Here is a 20,455-nt window from a genome sequence, read left to right on the forward strand (position 1 = left end):
TCTGTGACATGACAACGCAGCCAACATGCATAAATAATAATTACTATGAGATTAAGAAAAATAAATTCAAGTCAGTTAAAGGAATCATGTCATTTATAAGGGCCAGAAAAAATGGATAACTTTCAAAACAAATTTCCAAACCGGCTTGAAACCCTATTTTATCCAAGAGATAAAGTAGAACTTACATGTTGGTCAGCATGCCAACATGCAAGTGATTATTTCTTGTAGAACACATCATATCCACTTGAAGATATCCTTATATATCTTTGCCCCAATACAATTTCCTTCATCTCACCCATGGGTCAAGACATTTCAAACATAAAACACCATAAGAGGGCCAACAAATGCCGTTAAACTTCAGCAAGTGTATGGGATGAAGAGACCAAAATTAATCTATACCATAAGTGGGAAGCAACTATAGGAACATGAGAGAGAAAGATTGGGGAGTGGATGTAATTCCAACACACACACACACACACACACACACACACACACACACACTACAAATACACACACACACACACACACACACTACAAATACACACACACACACTCACATGAACATGTTTGCTGATGATGCTAAGATAATAGGAAAGATAAGAAACCTAGATGATTGTCATGCCCTTCAAGAAGACCTGGACAAAATAAGTATATGGAGCAACACTTGGCAAATGGAATTTAATGTGAATAAATGCCATGTTATGGAATGTGGAATTGGAGAACACAGACCCCACACAACCTATAAATTATGTGAGAAATCTTTAAAGAATTCTGACAAAGAAAGGGATCTAGGGGTGGTTTTAGATAGAAAACTGTCACCTGAGGACCACATTAAGTGAGCACATTGTGCAAGGAGCCTATGCTACACTTTCTAACCTCAGAATTGCTTTTAAATACATGGATGGAGAAATACTAAAGAAATTGTTCACAACTTATTAGACCAAAGCTGGAATATGCAGCGGTTGTATGGTGCCCATATCTTAAGAAGCACATCAACAAACTGGAAAAGGTGCAACAACATGCCACTAAGTGGCTCCCAGAACTGAAGGACAAGAGCTACGAGGAGAGGTTAGAGGCATTAAATATGCCAAACCTAGAAGATAGAAGAAAAAGAGGCGATATGATCACTACGTTCAAAATATTAACAGCAATCAATAAAATTGATAGGGAAGAATTCCTGAGACGGGAACTTCAAGAACAAGAGGTCATAAATTTAAACTAACGAAACAAAGCTGCCGGAGAAATATACGAAAATTCACTTTTGTAAACAGAGTGGTAGACGGTTTGAACAAGTTAAGTGAGAGGGTGGTGGTCAAAACCGTCAGTAATTTCAAAGCATTATATGACAAAGAGTGCTGGGAAGACAGGACACCACGAGCGTACCTCTCATCCTGTAACTACACTTAGTAATTACACTTAGGTAATTACACACACACAAGTTACAAAGAAAGGCTAAGGGAGCTGAACCTCACAACCCTGGAAAACAGAAGAGTAAGGGGAGACATGATAACTACCTACAAAATTCTCAGGGGAATTGATAGGGTGGACAAAGACAAACTCTTTAGCGTGGGTGGGACACGAACAAGGGGACACAGGTGGAAACTTAGTACCCAGATGAGCCACAGACACATTAGAAAGAATTTTTTCAGTGTCAGGGTAGTTAACAAATGGAATGCATCAAGTAGTGTTGCTTGTGGAGGCTGACTCCATACACAGTTTCAAATGTAGATATGATAAGAGCCCAATAGGCTCAGGAATCTGTACAAAAGTTGATTGGCAGTTGAGAGACGGGGCCAAAGAGCCAGAGCTCAACCCCCCCGCAAACACAACTAGGCGAGTACAACTAGGTGAGTACACACACACACACACACACACACACACACACACACACACACACACACACACACACACACACACACACACACACACACACACAGAGTCCCCTGAAGCTCTGAAGACCTGAAGCTCATATCAAGAGGATAACATCAGCGGCATATGCCAGGTTGGCTAACATAAGAACGGCCTTTAGAAATTTGTGTAAGGAATCTTTCAGATCATTGTATACCACATATGTCAGACCAATCCTGGAGTATGCAGCTCCAGCATGGAGTCTATATCTAGTCAAGGATAAGACTAAACTGGAAAAGGTTCAAAGGTTTGCCACCAGACTAGTACCCAAACTGAGGGGTATGAGCTACGAGGTAAAACTATGGGAATTAAACCTCACGTCACTGGGAGACAGAAGTTAGAGGGGACATGATCACCACATACAAGATTCTCAGAGGAATTGATAGGGTAGATAACGAGAGACTATTTACCACAAAGGGGCACATACACTAGGGGGGACAGGTGGAAAATGAGTGCCCAAATGACCCAGAGAGATGTTAGAAAGAATTTTTTCAGTGTCAGAGTAGTAGACAAATGGAATGCATTAGGAAGTGATGCGGTGGAGGCTGACTCCATACACAGCTTCAAGTGTAGATATAATAGAGCTCAGTAGGCTCAGGAACCTGTGCATTAGTTGATTGACAGTTGAGAGGCGGGACCAAAGAGCCAGAGCTCAACCCCCACAAGCACAATTAGGCAAGTACAAAAGAGGATAGGAAAATATGAAAGACAAGAACCGCCCCTGAAGGGTGACATTTAACGGAGTGAAGTGCATGACAGAAGTGCTTCGGAATGCCAGAAAATTGCAGTGTGACGAGGATGGCAAACTTTTGTCAACAAGACAAGACATCTCAAAGGAGGACAGAGAAAAGCTGAAAATGAACCTCATTGAAGTAAAATGTCTAAATGGGGATAGAAATGAAGAAAAATTCGTTTTTCTATAAAGTGTCAGGGACTGGAAAGCTTGTGAAATGGTACATAAAGACAAAGCAACAAAATCATTAAAGAAAGAGGGTGTAAAGAACAAAGGGAAGGGGAACATGTTCCTGAAAATAGTATAGCCAACATAGATGGAGTGAGATCGAAAATACTGGAGTCGAAGGATATAATTCAGCTCAAAGTCCCAGATATTGTCGCATTAACAGAGACGAAACTTGAAAATATTTTAAACGAGGTCATATTCCCAAGGGGCTACTCAGTTCAGAGACAACAGGAAAACTAGGAAGGGGAAGGGAAGGGAAGGATTGACTGTGCTGGTGAAAGAACACCTGAAGGTAAGAGTGTTAATATTTGAAAACCCTCGAGATATTGACATAATGGCATTGCAGGTCTGAAATCGAGATAAGCTGACAATTTTAAATGCCTACAGCCCACCAGCAAGCAACACATAAACGAGGAAGAACTGGATGACAAACGAGAGGGTCTCATAATGGTCATGAGATTATGGTAAGAGCTGACAAGATAAATCCCGATTGTTGGTACTTGGAGACTTCAACGTTAAGGCAATAGACTGGGAGGCCCACAAGGCAAGAACGGAGGACATTTGGACAGTAAACCTCATCTTGGAGACATTAATGTATCAACACGTCAAGCAGGCCACAAGAATGAGAGAAGGGGATGTTCCAGCAGTACTGGATCTACTATTCACCAGGATAAAAGAAGAGGTATTTGACATCCTGTACCTTCCTCCCTTGGAAAAGAGTGATCACGTCCTCTTGGACATTAAATACACTTTGCGATATATTCTAGTAGAGAATGGGGACATTGAAACGGTTGTTAAAACTATTTCAAGAGAACACTATGGGGAACTTAGAAAAAATTTCATGTGTATAATTGGACAGACTTGTTGCTGTCCAATTATACACATTTAGTTCCTTGGCAAGGAAGTAAACGAGATGTATACCAAATTTTGTGAAACATACGATGAAGGAACACAAACATTCATACCAAAACAGAGATGCAGACCTAGGAAACAGGGTTGGTTCAACAGAAATTGCGAGAGGGCCAGAGATCAAAAGACACAAGCAAAGAATCACGATTGGAGGAGACCAAACCCCCAAACATACCAGCGATACAAAGATGCAAGAAACAACTAGACATCAGTAAGGAGAGAGGCAGAGAAGAACTGAGAATGGTATAGCAGACAAATGTAAATCAGATCCAGGCCTTTACTACAAATTAATTAAAAGCAAGCTGCAGGTAATGGATAATATTCAGAGGTTGAAAATGGGGGACAGATACACGGAAAAGGAAATGTATGAAATATTAAAACTAAAAGTTCCAAAGTGTGTTTGTACAAAATGAGATCTTCAGGGAACCAGACAATAAGAATTCCAGAGAACAACAGCACAGAGAGGTGTCTAGAGACAAAGTAAAACAAATGCTCTTGGAGCCAAGAGAGAAAGCAGTTGACCCAGATGGAGTTTCACCATGGGTTCTGAGAGAATGTGCACCTGAGCTCAACATTCCACTTCAACTGATTTTTCAGACATCCCTGTGTACAGTGTAGCAGATGTGTGGAAAAAGGCTAACATAGTTCCAATCTACAAAAGTGGCAGCAGGGAAGACCCCCTCAATTATAGACCTGTATCATTGACAAGTGCAATAGTCAAAATATTGGAAAAAATAATTAAAACTAAATGGGTAGAATACCTGGAGAGAAACGATATAATATCAGAGACAGTATGGTTTTCGATCTGAAAGATCCAATGAATCGAATTTACTCAGTTTCTATGATCGAGCCACAGAGATTTTACAGGAAAGATGGTTTAGTTGACTGCATCTATCTGGACCTAAGAAATGACTTTCAACAGAGTTTCACATAAGAGGTTGTTCTGGAAACTGGAACACATTGGAGGGGTGACAGGTAAGCTGCTAACATGGATGAAAAATTTTCAGACTGATAGAAAAATGAGGGCAGTAATAAGAGGAAATGTATCGGACTGGAAAAATGTCACAAGCAGAGTACCACAGGGTTCAGTTCTTGCACCGGTAATGTTCATTGTCTACATAAACGATCTACCAGTGGGAATACAGAATTATATGAACATGTTTGCTGATGATGCTAAGATAATAGGAAGGATAAATAACTTAGATGATTGTAATGCCCTTCAAGACGACCTGGACAAAAGTATATGGAGCACCACTTGGCAAATGGAATTAATGTAAATAAATGCCATTTTATGGAATGTGGAATACGAGAACAGAGACCCCACACAACCTATATGTTATGTGGAAAATTTTTAGAGACTTCTGATAGAGAGAGAGAACGAGGGGGTGGTTCTAGATAGAAAACTATCCCCCGAGGACCACATAAAGAACGTTGTGCGAGGAGCCTATGCCACGCTTTCTAACTTCAGAATTGCTTTTAAATACATGGATGGCAAAATACTAAGGAAATTGTTCACAACTTTTGTTAGGCCAAAGCTAGAATATGCAGAGGTTGTATGGTGCCCATATCTTAAGAAGCACATCAACAAACTGGAAAAGGTGCAAAGACATGCTACTAAGTGGCTCCCAGAACTGAAGGGCAAGAGCTACGAGGAGAGGTTAGAGGCATTAAATATGCCAAAACTAGAAGATAGAAGAAAAAGAAGATATATAATCACTACATACAAGATAGTAACGAATTGATAAAATTGATAGGGAAGATTTCTCGAGACCTGGAACTTCAAGAACAAGAGGTCATAGATTTAAACTAACTAAACAAAGATGCTGAAGAAATATAAGAAAATTCACTTTTGCAAACAGAGTGGTAGATGGTTGGAACAAGTTAAGTGAGGTGGTGGTGGAGGCCAAGACCGTCAGTAGTTTCAAAGCGTTATATAACAAAGAGTGCTGGGAAGACGGGACACCACCACGAGCGTAGCTCTCATCCTGTAACTACACTTAGGTAATTACACACAGTTGATTGACTGTAGAGAGGCAAGACCTAAGAGCCAAAGGGAGAGGGGAAGGGGGGGGGGGTGTCAAGGGAGAGGGGAAGGGGGGGGTGTCAAAGGAGAGGGGAAGGGGGGGGGGTGTCAAAGGAGAGGGGAAGGGGGGGTGTCAAGGGAGACGGGGGGGTGTCAAGGGAGAGGGGAAGGGGGGGTGTCAAGGGAGAGGGGAAGGGGGGGTGTCAAGGGAGAGGGGAAGGGGGGGTGTCAAGGGAGAGGGGAAGGGGGGTGTCAAGGGAGAGGGGAGGGGATCTCGGCATAGTTACTATGTATAACCTGGCTTGTTTTCCCCGCCACAATGAATTATTCATAATTATTGTCACTGCTAGGTAAGTAGGAGAGGCACAAGAGAGGAGGGCGAGTAGAGTAGGGTGGAGGAAGGAGGGTGTGGGGTGGAGGGAGGAAAAGGATGCACTCGCCCAGTTGTGCTTGTGGGGGGTTGAGCTTCGGCTCTTTGGTCCCACCTCTCGACTGGTGTACAGGTTCCCGAGCCTATTCAGCTCTTATATCTACCATTTGAAACTGTATGGAGTCTGTCTCCACATCACTGCCTAATGCATTTCCATTTGTTAACTACCCTGACATTGAACAAATTATTTCTCGTGTCTCTGTGGCTCATTTGGGTACTCGGTTTCCACCTGTGTCCCCTTGTTCGTGTTCCACCTGTGCTAAATAGTTCGTCTTGTCCACTCTGTCAATTCCTCTGAGAATTTTATAGGTGGTGATCATATTTTTCCGAACTCTGTCTTTCAGGAATGTGAGGTAAAATTCCAGTAGTCTTTCCTCATAACTCACACACTCTCGGTTCGGGACTAGTCCGGTAGCATACTTCTGAAACTTCTCTATCTTTGTCTTATATTTAACTAGGTATGGATTCCAGGCTGGAGCTGCATACTCTAAGATTGGTTTGACAAATAGAATACAATGTTCTGAATGATTCCTTTCACAAATTTCTAAAGGTAGTTCTTATGTTGGCCAATCTAGCATATACCACTGATGATATCCTTTTGATGTGGGCTTTTGGGGACAGGTTCGGCAAGATATCAACCCTCAGATCTTTCTACTTGGCTCTTGCAGGATTTCAGCCTTCTGCTCCTTTCACCTAATTTCATTACTTTACATTTACAGAGTTAAACTTTAGTAGCCATTTTCTAGACCATTCTTCCAGTTGGTTCCTCCCGAGGCTGGCTTCCTTGAAGACCAAGCAGAAGGAAGAGCGATAATTATTAATTATATTATTATAATGGTTGTATTTAATAATCATCACTTTCTGGTTGGTCTTGAAGGAAACCGACCTCGGGTGAAAAAGGGTCGTGACGATCTCTGTCTGGTACCCGTAGGTGTTTGGATCTGATGTCCACCTCCTAGGGCTTGTGCGGCCCCAGGCTCTGCTTCAGGAGGCTGGGGGCCGTTCTTGCCCTTAATAGGGTAGTTATTCTCTGGCCCCGACCACAGCGGTCTCCGGGATTGAAGTCCCTGTGCCTTCTTTCACCAACTTCAAGGTCAACTAGAGAGCTCACAGTTCCTGCGACGGCGCTGGAACCAATCGTATTGGAGTTTGCCTTTTCATTGGAGACTTTCGGTGCAATGGAGAAGGGGGGGGGGGGACCTGCTGCTTGGATAAAAGCTTCCCCGTATCAACCTACCCTGGCCTTGCGCCATGGAGAGGTCACTCCAGACCGACAACCAGAGTGCAACTCCATAGTCTCCCGAGACTGATGGATGCCTACTACTACTCCTCCAGTTTGTCCAAGTTGTCCTGGACAAACTTTAGGGTGGAATGGAGAAGGAAGGAGAATGTGGGGTGAAGGAGGAAGGAAGAGAGGAAGAGGGAGAGAGGGCAGGAGGAAGAGGAAGGAGGTGGAAGGAGGGGAGGGGAGGATGTGGGGAAGAGGAGAGGAGGAGAGGAGAGAGGGAGAGGAGAGGGAGGGGGAGAAGAGAGGAGAGGAGAGGGAGGGGGAGAGGAGAGGGAGGGGGAGAGGAGAGGGAGGGGGAGGGGGAGAGGAAAGGAGAGGAGAGGAGACTGGGAGACTTACTAAGCAAGAGCAGAGGACTTTTGGACTGGGAGACTTACTAAGCAAGAGCAGAGGACTTTTGGACTGGCAGATTCTTAACTACATCCTTGAGACATTCACGTGTCAATGCGTTAAGCAAGTCATGAGAATGAGTGGAAAGGGGGGGCAATGTTCCTTCAATGAAGGATTCGATATTCACCAGGAAAGAAAAAGATGTAACATTCAGTACCTTCCTCCCTTGGGTAAGAGCAACCATGTTCTTTTGTAAATAAAATATTCAATGATTATAATCTAGAGAATGAGGAAAATGAAGCAGTTGAACATCTATTACAGGAGAGGACACCATTGGGGACTTGGAAAGTTCTTTAATGAATTTGATTTTAAATAGTTGTTAGAAAATTAAGTGAATGAGACATATGCTAAGTTGTGTGATATATATGATGAAGGCACAAAAACAAATTAGGCCAAAACTGATGCAGAACTAGAAAACGGGCGAGATTTACGAAGCAGTTACGCAAGCACTTACGAACCTGTACAACTTTTCTCAATCTTTGGTGGCTTTCTTTACAACTACTAGTATTAACCAGTTAATGAGCTCCGAAGCACCAGGAGGCTGTTTATAACAATACAACAGTCGATTGGGACGTTTTTATGCTTGTAAACTGTTTAATTAATGGAACCAAAGCCGTCAAAGACCGAGGAAAGATGTACACATTCGTAAGTACTCGATTAACCGTTTCGTGAATGTAGCCCAGGATTGTTTCAAGAGAAATTGTTAGAGGGCCAGAGAACAAGACACAAAAATGTAATCGATAGAAAAAGAGGCCAAACCCTCAAATTTACAAGAAATACAAACACGTGCACAATAGTGAGAAAGACACGAGGAAATTTTGAGAATGAGAGCGCGAACAAATGTAAAATAAAACCAGGCCTTTTCTATAAATTCATTCAAAGTAAATTTTGCAGGTAAAGCACACAATTCAGAGGCTAAAAATGTGGAACAGATTCATGGAGAATGAAAAGGGAAACGTGTGAAACACTAAATGAAAAGTTCCAAGGAGCGTGTGCAAAATGAAGATTTCAGAGAAATTGACAAGATGTGAATTTCAAAGGATAACAGAGTACACAGAGGTGTCTTAAGATGAGGTGGGAAAAATGTTCAAGGAGCGAAGTGGGGAACAAAGCCGTTGGTCCAGACTGAGTTTCATCTTGGGTCCTGAGAGAATGAGCATCTGAGCTCAGCACTTCAGTAAAAATTAATTACTTTAATTAGTTTTTCAGTCATCTTTATGTACAGGAGTTTTGGCAGATATATGAAAAAAGCCTAACAGTTTCAATCTACAAAAAAAAAAAAAAAAAGTAGCAGGAAGACCCCTCTTAATTACAGACCCGTATCATTGACAAGAGTAGTAGTCATAACATTAGAAAACAAATGTTTACAACCAAATGGGTAGAACACCTTGTGAGAGATTATATAATATAGCCGACATAATGGTTTTCGATCAGGAAAATTCTGTGCAACAAATCTACTTGGTTTCTATGAGAGCCACAGAGATTTTACAGGAAAGTCATGGTCGAGTTAACAGGGGGACCAGATAGACCTTTTTGACAGACTAACATAGGAGGAGAGAGAGAGAGAGACTGACATGGATGACAAATTTTCTGACTTGCAGAGAAATACGGGCACTAATGAAAGGCACTATCAGATTACAGAAATGTTACTTGTGGAGTGCCATAGGGTTCAGTTCTAGCACCAGTAATGTTTATTGTCTATATAAACCCTCTACCAGAAGGAATCAAAATCAAATGAATGTATTTGCTGATGATGCCAAGCTACTAGAAAAGATAAAGTAAGTTTAGATGATTGTCATGCCCTTCAAGAAGACCTGGTCAGAATAAGTATTGAGCCACACTAGGCAACTGGAATTTAATGGGAATAAATGCCACATTATTGAATGTGGAATAGAAGAAAATAGGCCACACATACAACCTACAAATTACAGTATGTGAAAAAGGTTTAAAGAATTCTGCCTGATCAAGGGGTGGTTCTAGATAGAAAACAGCCACCCGAGGGCCGCAAAAGGACCATTGTGCAAGGAGTGCATTATATGCTTTCCAACTATAAAATCACTTTTAAGTAATGATGAAATATTTAACAATTGTTCACAACCTTTGTGAGACCAAAATTGAAAAATGCAGTGGTTGTATGGGGCCCATATCTCAAGCACCACATCGGTTAACTGGAAAACATGCAAAGACGTGCTACCATGTGGAGATTCCAGAGAGCAAAGACCCAGCGGCCTGGTCTCTGATCTGGTCTATCTGTTTGTCGTATGGTCGTCCAGGCTGTTAGACTCTGCTGCTCACAGCCTGACATGAAATCACAGCCTGGTTGATCAGGTATTCTTTGGAGGCGTTCGTCAAGTTCTCTCGAACACTGAAAGGCGGGCCAGTTATGCCCCTCGTGTGTAGCGGGAGTGTTGAAAAGTCTTGGACCCTTAATGGTGATAAGACCTTGATGGTGATAAGAGTTCTCCCTCTATTGCACCTCTGCTTTTCAGTAGGGCCATTTTTCCCCATCCTGCCAGGTCTTCTGGTTTCATTTGATGTAATCTCAAAGTTTAGATTTAGAACCATCCCTCTAATATTTTCCACATGTAATAATCGACTTGAGAATGGTCCAGGACGGACTGAAGCGTCGTCGTCCCTTCACCTTCTAGTGTGTGGTCTGGTCAACATACTTTAGCCACGTTATTGTGACTCATCGCCTGCATTTCCACATGTATTTATTATCCATCTCTCGCCTGCACGCAATCTGCACATTGTACAAACTTGCAACTTTTAATCAGTCCCAATAATTTAGATGACTTTTAGAGTGTGTTCTAGTGGTAAAGGATCCATGCTCTCTAGGTCAGCAATCTCTGTAGCTCTGAATGGAGCTGTTAAGAGTAACAATATTCCACCCTAGACAGCATTAGTGTCTTGAAAAGCATCATAATTAGTGCATTCCTTGTTTGGAAGGTTCTTTTTACCCAACCTGTCATTTTACTTGCAGTCGTGACAGCTACTTTATTGTGTTCTTTAAAGGTAAGGTCTTCTGACATGATTATGCCTCGATCCTTTGCATTGCTTTTATGTTCTATAATGTGATTGGATTCCGTTGATTTCAAACTAAATGGCTCCTGGAACTAAAAACAAGAGCTATTGAGGAGAAGTTAAAGATGTTACATATACCAAAACTAGAAGATAGAATAAAAAAGAGGTCATATGATCACTACATACAAAGTAGTAACAGGAATCGACAAAATTGACGAAGAATATTTGAAAACTACAGCTTTAAAACCAAGAGGACATAGGCTCAAACTAAAGAAACAAAGCTGCCAAAAAAACATTCAGAAAATTTAAGTTTGCGAACAGAATGGTAGATGGTTGGAACAAGTGTGGTGGTGGCAGAGACCAAAACCGGCATTAGTTTCGAAGCATCATATGACAGTACTGTACTGGCAAGACAGGACACCACAAGCATAGCTCTCGTACTGTAACTTCACAAAGGTAATTACTTAGGTAATTACATTCATGTCTCACTGAGCCAAGGGAAGGATACGACGTCGATGGTCTTATGTGGAAATAGGATGGAAACGAGACGGATCATTTGTGCAAATGTCGTACACACCTCGTACATGAATCACATGGGAAAACCATATCCTGAGAATTTGGAAGATGAGCTACTCACAGAATCCAGGACCAAAGTAATCCCCCCCCCCTCCCCTCCTCATCCCGTATACAATGCAAGAAACAACCCAGAGGGAGACGAACAACACAAGAGCTTGCCCCAAACTTGTAAACTGTACAGTATCCCAGGAGGAGGACCCACCCAACTTCCCCCAAGAAAGCCAGGTGAAAACCCTGATCCGACACCGAGGTGACCGTACACAAAAGTGGCAGAAGAAAGTGGTGCCATGGAACCAAGCTCCAAAATCTTCAAGAGGAAAACCACCGAACCAAAAACTGGCACAGGGCAAAATGAATTTGCAACTGATGAACCTAGAGGTGGTCAGGACCTGGGACTGAAGTAGCTGGGTCTTCCAGCAGAACACTGAGAACCCAAACAGTTGGCAAAAAACAAACCCTGGCTCGCAGACATGTGGACTGACTGGCTAAACCAGCCAGTTATTCAAGTAGACCATAAACACCTAAACAATGCTGCCAGGTAAAAATAACCTGGGCTAAACTGGAAGGAACTGTGGTGTCGGAATCAATCCAAAAAGGTAAACACAAAAATAGGAAGTCTGACATAACACAATAAACCCTATCCAGTCCCTGAACCTCGGATAAAAATTGAATGGACCAGACTGCGTCACAGAGGTCCAGGAACACTAACCAAAAAAAGGGGGACAAAAAAAATAAGTGCTACATGAAGAGGCCCTGGGATTAAGCAGTGATGCAAAAAGCTGGACCCGGAAGGAAAAGAACTAAACATGAGACAAGAAAACACTTGGGCAGACAAGTCATGCACAGGAACAGAACAACTGGGACATGCATCAAAGAGATGGGGAACCCAACAAGACGTCCATCAGAGAGATGGGGAACCCAAACCCTGAAGGTTTGTTGGGTTTCCACAGACTAAGGACTCTAGCACTACTCTGGGCAAGGCCTCCACAGGATGTTGGCCTCTATAGAACAAACACCCAACCCCACCAGAGAAGCATCCTTGGCAGGAAAGGGACAACATCAATGAGCACCTGCAGAAGGGCTGCCCTAATTAAGCACATGCAGCTCAAGAGGAACAGTTTGCAAAAGTCCACACAACCAGTGAGGCATGTAAAAAACACACATGAAGCAAACAATAAATATTGAAACAATATTTGTTTCATAGTTTGTAAATAAGCCCACCCCACCACGAGTTCAAAGGATAGCCAACATTTACCTAGAAAATCTGGGACGCGAAGAGCTTACGACTCCAGAAGCTGGTCAGATATACAGAACATCAGGCAAAGGACTCAACACTATTGATATGCGGAGGTGGTAGTTGCTGTCACCTGGTGGTTGACGACTATAATGGGGCTAGACTTTACTTGGTGGAATGTTTGCCGAGTTGTTTGCTGCATTGTTGGTTACCTTTCCGTGAAGGTTACCTTGAGGTGGTTCCGAGGATCAATGTCCCGCGGCCTGGTCTCTAACCAGGCCTCCTGGTTGGTGGTCTGGTCAAACAGGCTGTTAGACACCACTGCTTGATGTCAGGCGCATGAATCACTACCAGGATGATCAGGTATTCTTTGAGGCGTTTTAAATATTGAGATTATGTGATAGGATCCCTGGACTCCCCAGGCACACACACACACTACCAACAGGACTACAAAGGGCTTGCAATACACTAATACAAGTTCACTACAGTGAACCTTGCATGTGTATTTTGCTGCGTTTCCTTTCTGAGGGTTTGTTTCTTCGTTATTCCCTGTGCCTCTAAGAGGCTCATGAATTCCCTGCTCCCTGTACATCTGTGAGGAAGGGGGGGGGGGGGAGGGGGGGGCATGTTTTGGCCTCTAGTCTCTACTAAGATACCGAGGACTCCTAGGGCCGATGTAACTTATACGTATGGTGCTATCTTGGCATGACTAGCAACAGGAAGCCACCTTTCAGCTCCCCCAGAAAACTTGGCAGCAGGACAAACAAGTACGAACCCAGGACAAACAGTCTGTGCCACGGTACGACCCACAGGCACTGGGGCCCATGAGCACACACCTCTGAGGCCTAATGTCTAGAGTACACTGGGAACATGCAAGATAGTTGGTATAAAACATGAAATGAAAAAAGAACAAAAACAAAGAAATGGTCCCATGCACAATATAAGTTCACAGATTGCCAACACCACTTATGCGCCAAAAATGGCATCTGGATTCCAGCAAAGTGTGGCTAATCCAGGCAATATCAGAAGAGTGAAGGTCATAGGTGACAGGCCGAGACACGGGGCCGCCATTTAAAGGTGGTCAGACAAGTTGGGGAAAAGGAGTTGTTCATTCATGGCAAGCTATCAAATGCCTTGTTTTCGTTTTCATTTTCATTACAGTATTTTTTTTCCATGCAGCAGTCAGTTGCTTTACATTATCTGACATTCTAGTACTGCACTTAGTAGGTCAGTGTGTAGCTCCATAAATGGTTGTATTTAATATTTCACATATAACGACTCGGTACACAAGATACTGGCGGAGCCAGGCTGTCGGCCCTTAGCATTTTAAAAGTTACACTTTTCCAGTGTTAATTGTCACGGGTTGAGTAGAGATCAGGTCGCATCAGGTGACCTCACTCTCTGCTAAGCCGATAATTGCAGACGGGTGGCCGTGTTCTTTCCATCAAACAAGCTGCCATCTAGGTGTGGTAGAGGCTATCTCCTGGTAGGCAGAGTTTAGTTCCTGGTTTTCCCTTAAATACCCGAGGAATTGTACATTTGAGAAAGAGAGAAGTCTCTCTACACCAGTGTGTTTCCAGCAGCCCAGACTAGGTTTACATAGGCCTGCCCCTGGGCCGGTGGGGACTTTGACTGTCAGCCGTACCACCCCCCTTCTCTCCTCTCTAACCATCTTATACTTTGGCAAGTTGAATTGTAAGGTTAATGTATTTGGTATTTTCCAAAGCTGAATGTTGTGTGATTTTCAGGAGCAGTCAGCCATAGTTGCTCTCAAATTCTGAATTAATGTTAACATTTGAATATCAAGTGAAATGGTTATGAATTATGATACCCATGTGAGTGAATATATAATACCAAATACATAACTTATTAGCTTACTTTTAAATTGTCTTTAATTCTGATCCCTAGATCTTGATTTCAGGTCTATGATACAGTGAAAGCTAGAGTGGAGAGCACTCTGAAGTGGACTAGCTAAAGATTATGACTTAAGATTCTAGACTATATGATTTACAGGTTTTGCAGTTGAAACTTGATGACGTCAGATAACTTTGTGGTACAGACAAGTTCTATTCCTTCTCTTATAAATACTCTGGAATGGTGGTGGCAACTCCTTCCTTGCACTTTTTATCTCTTTCTTCTTGTCTTCTTAGAACTTTTCTACCTCTTTCCTTCAGCCCCCCCTTCTCCTTTCTTCCTTCCTTCTAGCACTTTCTACTCTTCAACCCTTTATCTACCTCTTATCCAATTTACTTTTTCTCATTTTCTCCTATTCCACACTTTCCCTTTCTATTGACCACTCGTCCTCACTCCTCCCTTCCACCTCACTCTTCTGTACTGTGTTTTTTTATCTTCCATTTTTCTATCTTTTTCTGTTATGTTACAAGTGTGAGTGTTGGAACTATGGCATGATACCAGTATACAAGCACATGGAAGCTCCTGACGGGGCCTTCCCTGTAAAGCCGAGTAAAATTGCAACGTAGTTATCGATATTAAATACGTTAAAAATATATCATTCTATCATTCATGTTACAATATATAAACAACTTTCACCTCCACACTCCAGCAGTTATCCACAACAGCACCACACTGCTTTGTAAAACCAGGTGTATGCAAAACCTCAAATTATCATACACCCTGCATAACTTAGAACGAACACACACACACACACACACCGAGGCAGGACCAAAGAGCCAGAGCTCAACCCCCGCAAACACAACTGGGTGAGTACACCCCATCTATTCATTCAACATGCCTTAACCATATCTTCACTGCTTTTCTCAATATTGTGGTTTATTGACAATTGCACTATATCGACCCCCTCCTACCCCATTCAAGCGTTATATAGTCTAATGGCTTGAGGTTTTCCCCCCCCGATAGTTCCGTTCTGTTCCCCTCCCACACTCCCCCTTCCTTCTCTCCCCATTATCTGTTTCCCCTCCCCTTTTAACACTACATATGCATCTAAGATTATTTTTTCTACTCTTCTCTTTTTCACTGTGATGACAACATTGCCTAGAAATCACACCTGCAATCACCACTCTTAAGCAAACCTCCGGCTGCACCTATTCCTCTTTTGGGTTTCGTAACCGGGAAAAGGTTCACTGCACAAGCACTCGACTGTGAGTGGAGAAATGCTTCTCTTTACCAAATCCCATTTCCCAAGGTATTTAACCTCATGAACCTCTTCTATCACTTTTTTCTTCACATCTATTTCATAATAGATTTCCTTCACTTTTGTCAACGTCTACTTTTAATAGTCTAGTATTTATCAATACAATTTTTAAGTAGTCCACCTAGATTTCTAATCTACCTAGGTCTACCTTTTATAAAAGATCTACTGAATAAACTACAAAGTGAATTACATTAATTACCTACATATAGAGCTATATTACATTAGGTCTATACACCCATATATAATATTCTTACCTCTACCTCCCTTATTACCACATCCACGTGTATTGAACCACCAGTGTGGCAACACAACCTTGGCATACACCAACATAAACATCTAACGTGTCACTCATTTTAGACTCGACACAAAGTGATGTGCTCGCCTCTTCCATGGAGTCGACACTTGACCTCACACTATCTGCCCCCCATACCAACCACACAAGTTCACAGTAACACTTCTCGTCAACACCCGTTATGTACAAGTCTCTCCACCCAGGTCTAACCTCCTCCTCCTCATTGTTGTTTAACATTCTCGCATGCTTTACTTAAAAATCGGAACATTAATCTATCGACAGATGATTTACACATCTTGAGTCAAACGGTAACTTGGCGACTCAAAATTCAAGGTGAATGACAGGTATTTAGTATGAAAGTGGGCACAGATTTCACCTTGAGGGGGCATATGCAAAACTGCTCTACCAAGCTGCAAAGAAATAGTGGAAACAGTTTTAGAGATCCAATAGTCGGTAAGAAGACAGTAAGGGTAAAAAAGTGTGATGTTTTACAGGCAAGTTACGAGAAAAGTCTGCAGATATGACCATTAATTGTAGAACAGTTGACCATAAAATTATTAACGTTATGGGTGGAGCCAAGACTAGCACTCTGAAGGCCTCCCAGTCACAACAGTCATTCCTTCACCTGGACATTCTTAACACCCTAATATGCAAAAAGACGCAAGACGATGCCTGTGATGTCAACCACAATTCAACATTTGAAAGAGAACAAAAGTAATAGGTAAATACTGTGGTGTCGACACAAGGTGTGAGAGCAATGAGGTAGTACGTGAGCGGGAAAACTGTCACCAGCAAAGCCAGTTTATGTGAAGGCAGACGTAAAGACTGGACCAGGTAGCCGAGACAGCATTATAAATCACACTATCAAGCTCAATTAAAAAGCTACCTCTTGATATAGAAATTTCAAGCATATACTACAGCTTTGCATATTAGCCTTGCAGAGATATTATTTTCTACTTAAAATTACCAACTTGATATTACTTCTTTAAAAGTACCTCCATTTATTTCAACTTAAAAAGTCATGAGAAGAAAAGGCATATCTCTGGATTTATGATTTAAGAAGTTTGCCAGCTTTCTCATTGGCTTCTGCAACATGAGTGACGTTGGAAGTTGCCTATAACGAGAAAAACAAAAACAAAGGTTACATAAAACCATGACACATTAATGAAATCAAAATTACATTAACCAAAAAGTGGGGAACCTTCTATTGAATTTTGGTCAAAATTTGTATAATATATATGAAATAAAACAAACTAAAAATATTGGCTTAAGCATTAATATTTATAGCGTGTGTTTTTGTGTGTAAATAGTTAGGAGTAAATGACAAAGACATATTAGTGACCACACTTGGGCTGGGTTCTGGAGGCACCCATAAACACTAGCACATTTCACCTGTTAAGTAAATAAAATGGATTAGATTAACACTGGCAATCATGCTTTCAAGTGCACTTTAAGTGCACTTGAAGTGCACTCAAAATGTCTTTATGAATCCTTCAACAATGTTATCAACTTTGGTACTGCAGTTATGATCCATTTATGGCAACTAATTTTTTTATGATTTTTCCAATTCCAAAACTAACCACGAAACGGGAAATTAATTATTATTTAAATCGCCGTTCCTTACAGATGATTGGCAGGTTATGGACGTCAACTGTTTGTCTTGGCTCCGTTTCCTCATTATTATAAAGGAAGCCAAGATTGTTATTATGGATCAATATTCAGCAATATCCAAGCAAGAATGAGTTATAAACAGGCACATTCAGGTGTGCTGACAAAATGCTATATACAACTTTAATGGGAAAGGCACTTTAAAGGTTAAGAGTAAACACAAGTGCTGAAGTCGCGACATATTGATCTTACGATACACAGTCGTCAAATGATTTAGATTTTGTGCCAATGTTTGAATGCTGACATTATAAACATGGCTAATAGCTCAGTGGTGCCTTTCAACAGCCACAAAAGGTCACACATTTGGAGTCATAAATAATTACGCTTCTGGTTTCCCATCATTATATGATGATCGCAACACCTATCAGACCAACAAATATTTTCACTTTCTTGCATTATTTTGGAATTCACATATTTTATGGGGAAAAAATTTTTTTTTTTTTGCTTGGTGGCTCACATCGCAACAATGCTAATAATAGAAAGAATGTCTACAGATAATTTTGGCATTGACAGTGGTCAGACTTTTTAATTCCTCTTTCCCATGTTTAAATATAGCTCTACCAATTTATAAGCAGAAATAAACAATTACAAATTTTGAAGGTTGCATTTTAAGGTTTCACGTTTCTTAAATGAACTTTTCACTCAACATTTAATCTTTAGTAACTATTTACCCTTCAGAATAAACTAGTAATATTAATACTCTCTATACATATCCCTTAGGTATAACAATTTCCCAAACATGTTCCATAATCCAAATCTTAAAGTGAACACTTCACGTTATAAATAGTTCGCCACTATAGACGTCTTGGAAATAAATAGTTCGCCACTATAGACGTCTTGGAAATCAATAATTCGCCACTATAGACGTCTTGGAAATCAATAATTCACCACTATAGACGTCTTGGAAATCAATAATTCGCCACTATAGACGTCTCGGAAATGAATAATTCGCCACTATAGACGTCTCAGAAATGAATAATTCGCCACTATAGACGTCTTAGAAATACAGTACTTGTTGGTGTTCCTACATCATTCATTTCCACGCAAACAACACTCATTCCTGGTTTTCTTTTACAACATGTCAGTATGTTTGGTTAAAGCTGAAAGAGAAAAAAAAGTATTTTGTTGTGCTGCGTGTGTACAGTGTCTGGCTATAGTTATCATACCTTGGCGTTGATTCTGGTGATTTGTCTGTTCTGGTTTTCGATTTCAGAGCCCATATCAATAGCCATGTTGCGCAGGTTGCCAATCATGGTGTTCACCTGGCCCATGTTGTCCTCCATCTCGTCTTCACGCGCATCATTGGTAATGCTGTGCGAAGGTTGTACAATTAAAACAAAATACGCTAAGGGGGTTAAAACACTGCTCAGTATTTCACATAAATGTCATGAAACTGTTGTGTATGATGGATCAAGTCCGGCAGTGTTCATTTATCGCAAGAAAATATGCACTGCGGAAAAAAACTGGCGAATAAAAATTAACAAGACCTATGAAATGGGAAAGAATCATGCAATACTACTTTCAGTCAAGTTAGTGGAATGAACATGCAAAGAAAAGAAGTAAAACTAGCCTGTCATAGTTTTGAGAGTTAGGAATACTCTTACAATTGTTAAATGTAAATTACCGTCCGATGTATCCACCAGATGCACCTAATCCATTACGATCGTCCATGACTCGCTGAGGTTGCGAGCTCACCACACCATCCTCCTTTCCTTTCCAGGTTGATTCATCTTCTTTAAACTGTGATGATCTGCAGAAAGTGCTCTCATCTAATAGTCTAATATGTACTATAAGTATTCACTATTAACTATGTAATGGTGCCAATAGCTCTTACACGCACTAGAACCTTAACAATCCATGCCTCGCCTAATTTCAAGCCTTAAGTATCTACAGTAAGTTAATAAAAAAAAAAAAGTCTTCGTTCATGAAAAGGAAAAAAGTACTGGTTTGAAATTGGCATGTAAAGGTCGAGTCAGTTGGGGTGCAGGACTCTGAGTCGCAAGCAATGAGAGATATATCACATTCCATAATGATCCACACCCCCTGTACTGGGTGTTCCATAACACTTGATACAATTTGAAAATGCTGTAGATTGTGAAAAAAAATGCTAATATCTGAGTGAAACGAAAAGCAGCAGATAGCCAAAACTTTGGAATTTGAGTTTATATATATATATATATATTATATATAGTAATATGATAGCAGGGCAAAAGCAATACATTAAATAATAATGGGTTTCCATATCTACTGTCTTTTGCAACTTGAAAAGGCTGTAGATAATTAACCAAGGCAAAGATTTGAGTGAAAAAAGTGAAACAAAAAGCAGTCGATCGGGCCATATTCAGCAGATGCACACACTCTCATCAATATAGTCACAACACAGATGCTACCAACCTGCACTATCAACACGTATTGTGGTATTCATTGTATTGCATCTTTACACTCGGTGAATAATGTGGTACAGTTAACAAATGCACATCCGTGTCTTCAGCAAGTGCATAATAAGTGCAAGTTAACTACCAAAATATTTTAATGAAGCCATTGAAGTTGGAAGCAGACATGTTGCAAGTACATTGATCC

General features: G+C 41.2%; 1 protein-coding gene across 5 annotated transcripts in view; it reads right to left on the bottom strand.

The window, feature by feature from the left end:
• LOC123772860 (synaptosomal-associated protein 25) overlaps positions 1 to 20,455 on the bottom strand; it is a 53,805-nt gene that overhangs the window by 15,334 nt on the left and 18,016 nt on the right. For 3 of the 5 annotated variants that reach the window (XM_069323317.1, XM_069323315.1, XM_069323316.1), the window contains exons 5-6: positions 19,500 to 19,625; positions 19,042 to 19,186 (exon numbers count right to left, since the gene is read on the bottom strand). In XM_069323317.1, coding sequence (XP_069179418.1) covers positions 19,042 to 19,186; positions 19,500 to 19,625 — 271 coding nt within the window. Of the gene's footprint in view, positions 1 to 17,202; positions 17,322 to 19,041; positions 19,187 to 19,499; positions 19,626 to 20,455 lie in introns of all 5 variants that reach the window. The other 2 variants (XM_069323318.1, XM_069323319.1) reach the window with 1 other exon arrangement.

This window comes from Procambarus clarkii, chromosome 12 (genome assembly GCF_040958095.1).
Source record: "Procambarus clarkii isolate CNS0578487 chromosome 12, FALCON_Pclarkii_2.0, whole genome shotgun sequence".
Lineage (NCBI taxonomy): Eukaryota > Metazoa > Arthropoda > Malacostraca > Decapoda > Cambaridae > Procambarus > Procambarus clarkii.